This window comes from Bombina bombina, chromosome 11 (genome assembly GCF_027579735.1).
Source record: "Bombina bombina isolate aBomBom1 chromosome 11, aBomBom1.pri, whole genome shotgun sequence".
Lineage (NCBI taxonomy): Eukaryota > Metazoa > Chordata > Amphibia > Anura > Bombinatoridae > Bombina > Bombina bombina.
The window spans coordinates 177,020,478-177,033,159 of NC_069509.1; the positions used below are offsets into that span (position 1 = coordinate 177,020,478).

Genomic DNA, 12,682 nt, shown 5'->3' on the forward strand with positions numbered 1-12,682 from the left:
TCAGCCAATCGGATTGAACTTGATTCTGATTGGCTGATTCCATCAGCCAATCAGAAAATTCCTACCTTAATTCCGATTGGCTGATAGAATCCTATCAGCCAATCGGAATTCGAGGGACGCCATCTTGGATGACGTCCCTTAAAGGAACCGTCATTCGTCGTCTAGTCGTCGGAAGAAGAGGATGGATCCGCGCTGGAGGTCTTCAAGATGGAGCCGGTCGTCATCGGATGGAAGAACATAGAAGATGCCGCTTGGAGAAGATGTTTGCCGGTCCGGATGTCCTCTTCTTGCCGGATAGGAGGAAGACTTTGGAGCACCGGATTATGGATCGCCAACCCCCGCTTGGGTTGGATGAAGATCTTGGAGCCAGGACGGATCGGTGAACCTGGCATGGTGAAGACAAGGTAGGAAGATCATCAGGGGCTTAGTGTTAGGTTTATTTAAGGGGGGTTTGGGTTAGATTAGGGGTATGTGGGTGGTGGGTTGTAATGTTGGGGGGGGGGGTATTGTATGTTTTTTTTTACAGGCAAAAGAGCTGAAATTCTTGGGGCATGCCCCGCAAAGGGCCCTGTTCAGGGCTGGTAAGGTAAAAGAGCTTGTAATTTTTGTATTTTAGAATAGGGTAGGGAATTTTTTATTTTGGGGGTCTTTGTTATTTTATTAGGGGGCTTAGAGTAGGTGTAATTAGTTTAAAATTGTTGTAATATTTTTCTTATGTTTGTAAATATTTTTTTATTTTCTGTAACTTAGTTCTTTTTTATTTTTTGTACTTTAGATAGTTTATTTAATTGTATTTATTTGTAGCAATTGTGTTTAATTAATTTATTGATAGTGTAGTGTTAGGTTAATTGTAGGTAATTGTAGGTAGTTTATTTAATTATTTTATTGATAGGGTAGTGTTAGGTTTAATTATAACTTAGGTTAGGATTTATTTTACAGGTAAATTTGTAATTATTTTAACTAGGTAACTATTAAATAGTTCTTAACTATTTAATAGCTATTGTACCTGGTTAAAATAAATACAAAGTTACCTGTAAAATAAATATTAATCCTAAAATAGCTATAATATAAATGTAATTTATATTGTAGCTATATTAGGATTTATTTTACAGGTAAGTATTTAGCTTTAAATAGGAATCATTTATTTAATAAGAGTTAATTTATTTCGTTAGATAAAAATTATATTTAACTTAGGGGGGTGTTAGTGTTAGGGTTAGACTTAGCTTTAGGGGTTAATACATTTATTAGAATAGCGGTGAGCTCCGGTCGGCAGATTAGGGGTTAATAATTGAAGGTAGGTGTCGGCGATGTTAGGGAGGGCAGATTAGGGGTTAATACTATTTATGATAGGGTTAGTGAGGCGGATTAGGGGTTAATAACTTTATTATAGTAGCGCTCAGGTCCGCTCGGCAGATTAGGGGTTAATAAGTGTAGGCAGGTGTCGGCGACGTTGTGGGGGGCAGATTAGGGGTTAATAAATATAACATAGGGGTCGGCGATGTTAGGGCAGCAGATTAGGGGTACATAGGGATAACGTAGGTGGCGGCGGTTTACGGAGCGGCAGATTAGGGGTTAAAAGTGTAATGCAGGGGTCAGCGATAGCGGGGGCGGCAGATTAGGGGTTAATAAGTGTAAGGCTAGGGGTGTTTAGACTCGGGGTACATGTTAGAGTGTTAGGTGCAGACGTAGGAAGTGTTTCCCCATAGGAAACAATGGGGCTGCGTTAGGAGCTGAACGCTGCTTTTTTGCAGGTGTTAGGTTTTTTTTTCAGCTCAAACAGCCCCATTGTTTCCTATGGGAGAATCGTGCACGAGCACGTTTTTGAGGCCGGCCGCGTCCGTAAGCAACTCTGGTATCGAGAGTTGTATTTGCGGTAAAAATGCTCTACGCTCCTTTTTTGGAGCCTAACGCAGCATTTGTTTTAACTCTCGATACCAGAGTTAAATTTATGGTGCGGCCAGAAAAAAACCCGCGGAGCGTTAACAGCCCTTTTACCGCCAAACTCCAAATCTAGCCGTTAGTTTCTGTAACATAATTAATTAGTGCTGCGGAATCTGTGATTATTTTCCTTATATTTTTGGAGCACATTTTATTAATGCAGTGACAAACAGTAATTAGTCCACAACTTTCTAGCTGTGTTGTTTATATAAACATCAATGTCAAAAAGATTAGAATATTGTAAATCTAAAAAATAATAAATAGACCCATCTAGACTGTCAGGTTTCTGGTTTATGTGAAAAAGCTCAGGCTTAATTACTCTCTGAATAATCCTTCTAAATAGCCTTATGTACATGTAGGGTTTACTTAAATTCCTTAACTGTACTTATCCTCACTCCACCTCTTGTGTAAAGTAGGAACCTCAGATAGTGCTCCTTAGTCATAGATCTTATGGCTGTATAATAACATTGTTACAGTATTCCTCTGTTTCTGAAAATGCTCTCCTCCAGAATATCTTCTACTCACTTGTTATATGTATACACACTCATATGTCAACAATTAAAGGAACATAAAACAAGTTGGGATAGAGACAAAATATAATAATGTGTACTTTAATTATTTTACCTGCAAATTTATACTGCAGTGCCTCGCCATTAACCCTTTCTTTTAAGTTTCTGAATTGTACAGCTCTAAACCCCCCCCCCCCCCAACACACACACACACACACAATTCCTTTTATGGCTGCACCTATATCTACCTTTTGATTTGGTAGAATGGAAAATATAGACACGTATTATCTGCTGGAGCATGCCTACAAGCAAATAAGCTGCTGTTAACTCAGTTGAAATACAATGCTTGTGTTTATGATGCAAAACACTGATAAGGGGGGGTGGATCAGACTTTTTTTTTGCTTATTTTTGAAAATTATTATAAAATACTTGCCAGCAGTTTTTAAACAATTTTTTAACTTAATTAGCCCTTTTAGGATATGCACATATCTCAACATGTTTTATGGCACTTTAAAGAGATACTAAACCCAATTTATTTATTTCATGGTTCAGATAGAGCAACACTTTTAAGCAACTTTCTATTTTACTCCTATTATCAATTTTTCTTCATTCTCTTGCTATCTTTATTTGAAAAAACAGGAATTTAAACATGGAAGCCGGCCTATATTTGGTTCAGCACCTGGGTAGCGCTTGCTGAGGGGTGAGGAGAGTCACTTGCTAATGTTTGAGTGCACACATGAAGTTCAGTGAGCTTTTTTAGTATTGGGCAAAGTCCGGTATATCATGTATTTAATATACAGTAAGAGCAAAGTGCCCTGTATTTGTTTACTGTAATAATCAGTGTTCTATATCTGATTTCTTGTAGTGCCAAACTGTAAGTGTTCTATATCTGATTTCTTGTAGTGCCAAACTGTAAGCTCACCTGTTCCTGAAGCACTTAAACCGGCACCGGCTACTGATGCTGTGACACGCTCCCCTGTGTCTTGTCCGGTCTCCAAGCCCGGACCAACACTGGTAAAGGTAAATGCTTTTGTTTGTTTTGTCCTAGATCATTTCCAGTGTTATTTATTTATTTTCATGTAATTAAATAAATATGTTCTTTTTAGAAGTCAAAAGTAAACTTTCATAATTCAGATAGACAGTGCAATTTAAGAATAAACTCCTAATTTACTTGTTTTCATCAAATTAGTTTTCTTGGCATCCCTTGTTGAAGAGTAAACATAGGCAGGCTGAAGTAGTAGGGACGTGTCTTTAACACTCTATGGCAGCAGTGTTTGCTACAATGTCTGTAGAAATGTTATAAAAAAAGAGGCATACATGTAGCAGCTAGCTCCCAGTAGTGCATTGCTTTTACTGAGCCTGCTCTTCAACACAGGATACCAAGAGAATGACGCAAATTTGTTAATAGAAATAAATTGGAAAGTTGTTTAAAATTGCTGCTCTATCTGAATCATGAAAGTTTAATTTTCTGACTTTGACTCTTTAACTTATGAACAAAGGATACCAAGAAATTGAAGTCATTTTGATGACAGAAGTATATTGGAAAGTTGTTTTTCTTATTTTAATTGCATGCTCTATCCATAGATTTAATTTTGTCCTTATGGTTAAAGTATCTGAGAGCGCTACTGTCAAACCCACTGCACATTTTACTCTCAGATCCAACTACTATTTAATAACATCCCCTCCCTTTTTATAATCACATCACTATATCCCTTTCTGTACTCACATCACTATATCCCTTTCTGTACTCACATCACTATATCCCTTTCTGTACTCACATCACTATATCCCTTTCTGTACTCACATCACTATATCCCTTTCTGTACTCACATCACTATATCCCTTTCTGTACTCACATCACTATATCCCTTTCTGTACTCACATCACTATATCCCTTTCTGTACTCACATCACTATATCCCTTTATGTACTCACATCACTATATCCCTTTATGTACTCACATCACTATATCCCTTTCTGTACTCACATCACTATATCCCTTTCTGTACTCACATCACTATATCCCTTTCTGTACTCACATCACTATATCCCTTTCTGTACTCACATCACTATATCCCTTTATGTACTCACATCACTATATCCCTTTCTGTACTCACATCACTATATCCCTTTCTGTACTCACATCACTATATCCCTTTCTGTACTCACATCACTATATCCCTTTCTGTACTCACATCACTATATCCCTTTCTGTACTCACATCACTATATTCCTTTCTGCACTCACATCACTATATCCCTTTCTGTACTCACATCACTATATCCCTTTATGTACTCACATCACTATATCCCTTTCTGTACTCACATCAGTATATCCCTTTATGTACTCACATCATTATATCCCTTTCTGTACTCACATCACTATATCCCTTTCTGTACTCACATCACTATATCCCTTCTGTACTCACATCACTATATCCCTTTCTGTACTCACATCACTATATCCCTTTCGGTACTCACATCACTATATCCCTTTCTGTACTCACATCACTATATCCCTTTCTGTACTCACATCACTATATCCCTTTCTGTACTCACATCACTATATCCCTTTATGTACTCACATCACTATATCCCTTTCTGTACTCACATCATTATATCCCTTTATGTACTCACATCACTATATCCCTTTCTGTACTCACATCACTATATCCCTTTCTGTACTCACATCACTATATCCCTTTCTGTACTCACATCACTATATCCCTTTATGTACTCACATCACTATATTCCTTTCTGCACTCACATCACTATATCCCTTTCTGAACTCACATCACTATATCCCTTTCTGTACTCACATCACTATATCCCTTTCTGTACTCACATCATTATATCCCTTTCTGCACTCACATCACTATATCCCTTTATGTACTCACATCACTATATCCCTTTCTGTACTCACATCACTATATCCCTTTCTGCACTCACATCACTATATCCCTTTCTGTACTCACATCACTATATCCCTTTCTGTACTCACATCACTATATCCCTTTCTGTACTCACATCACTATATCACTATCTGTACTCACATCACTATATCCCTTTCTGTACTCACATCACTATATCCCTTTCTGTACTCACATCACTATATCCCTTTATGTACTCACATCACTATATCCCTTTATGTACTCACATCACTATATCCCTTTCTGTACTCACATCACTATATCCCTTTCTGTACTCACATCACTATATCCCTTTCTGTACTCACATCACTATATCCCTTTCTGTACTCACATCACTATATCCCTTTATGTACTCACATCACTATATCCCTTTATGTACTCACATCACTATATCCCTTTCTGTACTCACATCACTATATCCCTTTATGTACTCACATCACTCTATCCCTTTATGTACTCACATCACTATATCCCTTTCTGCACTCACATCACTATATCCCTTTCTGTACTCACATCACTATATCCCTTTCTGTACTCACATCACTATATCCCTTTATGTACTCACATCACTCTATCCCTTTATGTACTCACATCACTATATCCCTTTCTGTACTCACATCACTATATCCCTTTATGTACTCACATCACTATATCCCTTTCTTTACTCACATCACTATATCCCTTTATGTACTCACATCACTATATCCCTTTATGTACTCATATCACTATATCCCTTTCTGTACTCACATCACTATATCCCTTTATGTACTCACATCACTCTATCCCTTTATGTACTCACATCACTATATCCCTTTCTGTACTCACATCACTATATCCCTTTATGTACTCACATCACTCTATCCCTTTATGTACTCACATCACTATATCCCTTCTGTACTCACATCACTATTCCCTTTCTGTACTCACATCACTATATCCCTTTATGTACTCACATCACTATATCCCTTTATGTACTCACATCACTATATCCCTTTATGTACTCACATCACTATATCAATTTCTGTACTCACATCACTATATCCCTTTCTGTACTCACATCACTATATCCCTTTATGTACTCACATCACTATATCCCTTTCTGTACTCACATCACTATATCCCTTTCTGTACTCACATCAGTATATCCCTTTCTGTACTCACATCACTATATCCCTTTCTGTACTCACATCACTATATCCCTTTCTGTACTCACATCACTATATCCCTTTATGTACTCACATCACTATATCCCTTTCTTTACTCACATCACTATATCCCTTTATGTACTCACATCACTATATCCCTTTATGTACTCACATCACTATATCCCTTTCTGTACTCACATCATTATATCACTATCTGTACTCACATCACTATATCCCTTTATGTACTCACATCACTATATCCCTTTCTGTACTCACATCACTATATCCCTTTCTGTACTCACATCATTATATCCCTTTATGTACTCACATCACTATATCCCTTTCTGCACTCACATCACTATATCCCTTTCTGTACTCACATCACTATATCCCTTTATGTACTCACATCACTATATCCCTTTCTGTACTCACATCACTATATCCCTTTCTGTACTCACATCACTGTATCCCTTTATGTACTCACATCACTATATCCCTTTCTGTACTCACATCACTATATCCCTTTCTGTACTCACATCACTATATCCCTTTCTGTACTCACATCACTATATCCCTTTCTGTACTCACATCACTATATCCCTTTCTGTACTCACATCACTATATCCCTTTCTGTACTCACATCACTATATCCCTTTCTGTACTCACATCAGTATATCCCTTTCTGTACTCACATCATTATATCCCTTTCTGTACTCACATCACTATATCCCTTTATGTACTCACATCACTATATCCCTTTCTGTACTCACATCACTATATCCCTTTCTGCACTCACATCACTATATTCCTTTCTGCACTCACATCACTATATTCCTTTCTGTACTCACATCACTATATCCCTTTATGTACTCACATCACTCTATCCCTTTCTGTACTCACATCACTATATCCCTTTCTGTACTCACATCAGTATATCCCTTTCTGTACTCACATCACTATATCCCTTTCTGTACTCACATCAGTATATCCCTTTCTGTACTCACATCACTATATCCCTTTCTGCACTCACATCACTATATCCCTTTCTGCACTCACATCACTATATCACTATCTGTACTCACATCACTATATCCCTTTCTGTACTCACATCACTATATCCCTTTCTGCACTCACATCACTATATCCCTTTATGTACTCACATCACTATATCCCTTTCTGTACTCACATCACTATATCACTATCTGTACTCACATCACTATATCCCTTTCTGTACTCACATCACTATATCCCTTTATGTACTCACATCACTATATCCCTTTCTGCACTCACATCACTATATCCCTTTATGTACTCACATCACTATATCCCTTTCTGTACTCACATCACTATATTCCTTTCTGTACTCACATCACTATATTCCTTTATGTACTCACATCACTATATCCCTTTCTGTACTCACATCACTATATCCCTTTCTGCACTCACATCACTATATCCCTTTCTGTACTCACATCACTATATTCCTTTCTGTACTCACATCACTATATCCCTTTATGTACTCACATCACTATATTCCTTTCTGTACTCACATCACTATATCCCTTTCTGTACTCACATCACTATATCCCTTTCTGTACTCACATCACTATATTCCTTTCTGTACTCACATCACTATATTCCTTTATGTACTCACATCACTATATTCCTTTCTGCACTCACATCACTATATCCCTTTATGTACTCACATCACTATATCCCTTTCTGTACTCACATCACTATATCCCTTTCTGTACTCACATCACTATATCCCTTTCTGTACTCACATCACTATATCCCTTTATGTACTCACATCACTATATCCCTTTCTGCACTCACATCACTATATCCCTTTCTGTACTCACATCACTATATCCCTTTCTGTACTCACATCATTATATCCCTTTCTGTAGTCACATCACTATATCCCTTTCTGTACTCACATCACTACATCCCTTTCTGTACTCACATCACTATATCCCTTTCTGTACTCACATCACTATATCCCTTTCTGTACTCACATCACTATATCCCTTTCTGTACTCACATCACTATATTCCTTTCTGTACTCACATCACTATATTCCTTTATGTACTCACATCACTATATTCCTTTCTGTACTCACATCACTATATCCCTTTCTGTACTCACATCACTATATCCCTTTCTGCACTCACATCACTATATCCCTTTCTGTACTCACATCACTATATCCCTTTCTGTACTCACATCACTATATCCCTTTCTGTACTCACATCACTATATCCCTTTCTGCACTCACATCACTATATCCCTTTCTGTACTCACATCACTATATCCCTTTCTGTACTCACATCACTATATCCCTTTCTGTACTCACATCACTATATCCCTTTCTGCACTCACATCACTATATCCCTTACTGTACTCACATCACTATATCCCTTTCTGTACTCACATCACTATATCCCTTTCTGTACTCACATCACTATATCCCTTTCTGTACTCACATCACTATATCCCTTTCTGTACTCACATCATTATATCCCTTTCTGTACTCACATCATTATATCCCTTTCTGTACTCACATCACTATATCCCTTTCTGTACTCACATCACTATATCCCTTTCTGTACTCACATCACTATATCCCTTTCTGTACTCACATCACAATATCCCTTTCTGTACTCACATCACTATATCCCTTTCTGTACTCACATCAGTATATCCCTTTCTGTACTCACATCAGTATATCCCTTTCTGTACTCACATCAGTATATCCCTTTCTGTACTCACATCACTATATCCCTTTCTGTACTCACATCACTATATCCCTTTCTGTACTCACATCATTATATCCCTTTCTGTACTCACATCACTATATCCCTTTCTGTACTCACATCACTATATCCCTTTATGTACTCACATCACTATATCCCTTTATGTACTCACATCACTATATCCCTTTATGTACTCACATCACTATATCCCTTTATGTACTCACATCACTATATCCCTTTATGTACTCACATCACTATATCCCTTTATGTACTCACATCACTATATCCCTTTCTGTACTCACATCACTATATCACTATCTGTACTCACATCACTATATCCCTTTATGTACTCACATCACTATATCCCTTTATGTACTCACATCACTATATCCCTTTCTGCACTCACATCACTATATCCCTTTATGTACTCACATCACTATATCCCTTTCTGTACTCACATCACTATATCCCTTTCTGTACTCACATCACTATATCCCTTTCTGTACTCACATCACTATATCACTATCTGTACTCACATCACTATATCCCTTTCTGTACTCACATCACTATATCCCTTTCTGCATTCACATCACTATATCCCTTTCTGTACTCACATCACTATATCCCTTTCTGTACTCACATCACTATATCACTATCTGTACTCACATCAGTATATCCCTTTCTGTACTCACATCACTATATCCCTTTATGTACTCACATCACTCTATCCCTTTCTGCACTCACATCACTATATTCCTTTCTGCACTCACATCACTATATTCCTTTCTGTACTCACATCACTATATCCCTTTATGTACTCACATCACTCTATCCCTTTCTGTACTCACATCACTATATCCCTTTCTGTACTCACATCAGTATATCCCTTTATGTACTCACATCACTCTATCCCTTTCTGTACTCACATCACTATATCCCTTTCTGTACTCACATCACTATATCCCTTTATGTACTCACATCACTCTATCCCTTTCTGTACTCACATCACTATATCCCTTTCTGTACTCACATCACTATATCCCTTTATGTACTCACATCACTCTATCCCTTTCTGTACTCACATCACTATATCCCTTTCTGTACTCACATCAGTATATCCCTTTCTGCACTCACATCACTATATCCCTTTATGTACTCACATCATTATATCCCTTTCTGTACTCACATCACTATATCCCTTTCTGTACTCACATCACTATATCCCTTTATGTACTCACATCAGTATATCCCTTTCTGTACTCACATCACTATATCACTATCTGTACTCACATCACTATATCCCTTTCTGTACTCACATCACTATATCCCTTTATGTACTCACATCACTATATCCCTTTATGTACTCACATCACTATATCACTATCTGTACTCACATCACTATATCCCTTTCTGTACTCACATCATTATATCCCTTTATGTACTCACATCACTATATCCCTTTCTGTACTCACATCACTATATCCCTTTATGTACTCACATCACTATATCCCTTTATGTACTCACATCACTATATCCCTTTCTGTACTCACATCACTATATCCCTTTATGTACTCACATCACTCTATCCCTTTATGTACTCACATCACTATATCCCTTTCTGTACTCACATCACTCTATCCCTTTCTGTACTCACATCACTATATCCCTTTATGTACTCACATCATTATATCCCTTTCTGTACTCACATCACTATATCCCTTTATGTACTCACATCACTATATCCCTTTATGTACTCACATCACTCTATCCCTTTATGTACTCACATCACTATATCCCTTTCTGTACTCACATCACTATATCCCTTTCTGTACTCACATCACTATATCCCTTTCTGTACTCACATCACTATATCCCTTTCTGTACTCACATCACTATATCCCTTTATGTACTCACATCACTATATCCCTTTCTGCACTCACATCACTATATCCCTTTATGTACTCACATCACTATATCCCTTTATGTACTCACATCACTATATCCCTTTATGTACTCACATCACTATATCCCTTTCTGTACTCACATCAGTATATCCCTTTCTGTACTCACATCACTATATCCCTTTATGTACTCACATCACTATATCCCTTTATGTACTCACATCACTATATCCCTTTATGTACTCACATCACTATATCCCTTTATGTACTCACATCACTATATCCCTTTCTGTACTCACATCAGTATATCCCTTTCTGTACTCACATCACTATATCCCTTTATGTACTCACATCACTATATCCCTTTCTTTACTCACATCACTATATCCCTTTATGTACTCACATCACTATATCCCTTTATGTACTCATATCACTATATCCCTTTCTGTACTCACATCACTATATCCCTTTATGTACTCACATCACTCTATCCCTTTATGTACTCACATCACTATATCCCTTTCTGTACTCACATCACTATATCCCTTTATGTACTCACATCACTCTATCCCTTTATGTACTCACATCACTATATCCCTTTCTGTACTCACATCACTATATCCCTTTCTGTACTCACATCACTATATCCCTTTATGTACTCACATCACTATATCCCTTTATGTACTCACATCACTATATCCCTTTATGTACTCACATCACTATATCAATTTCTGTACTCACATCACTATATCCCTTTCTGTACTCACATCACTATATCCCTTTATGTACTCACATCACTATATCCCTTTCTGTACTCACATCACTATATCCCTTTCTGTACTCACATCAGTATATCCCTTTCTGTACTCACATCACTATATCCCTTTCTGTACTCACATCACTATATCCCTTTCTGTACTCACATCACTATATCCCTTTATGTACTCACATCACTATATCCCTTTCTTTACTCACATCACTATATCCCTTTATGTACTCACATCACTATATCCCTTTATGTACTCACATCACTATATCCCTTTCTGTACTCACATCATTATATCACTATCTGTACTCACATCACTATATCCCTTTATGTACTCACATCACTATATCCCTTTCTGTACTCACATCACTATATCCCTTTCTGTACTCACATCATTATATCCCTTTATGTACTCACATCACTATATCCCTTTCTGCACTCACATCACTATATCCCTTTCTGTACTCACATCACTATATCCCTTTATGTACTCACATCACTATATCCCTTTCTGTACTCACATCACTATATCCCTTTCTGTACTCACATCACTGTATCCCTTTATGTACTCACATCACTATATCCCTTTCTGTACTCACATCACTATATCCCTTTCTGTACTCACATCACTATATCCCTTTCTGTACTCACATCACTATATCCCTTTCTGTACTCACATCACTATATCCCTTTCTGTACTCACATCACTATATCCCTTTCTGTACTCACATCACTATAT

The 12,682-nt window shown here is 37.3% G+C and overlaps 1 protein-coding gene across 6 annotated transcripts in view; it reads left to right on the plus strand.

The window, feature by feature from the left end:
• MRTFB (myocardin related transcription factor B) overlaps nt 1–12,682 on the plus strand; it is a 530,378-nt gene that overhangs the window by 436,140 nt on the left and 81,556 nt on the right. For all 6 annotated transcript variants that reach the window (XM_053694678.1, XM_053694677.1, XM_053694679.1 and 3 more), the window contains one exon: nt 3,351–3,467. In XM_053694678.1, coding sequence (XP_053550653.1) covers nt 3,351–3,467 — 117 coding nt within the window. The remainder of the gene's footprint in view (nt 1–3,350; nt 3,468–12,682) is intronic.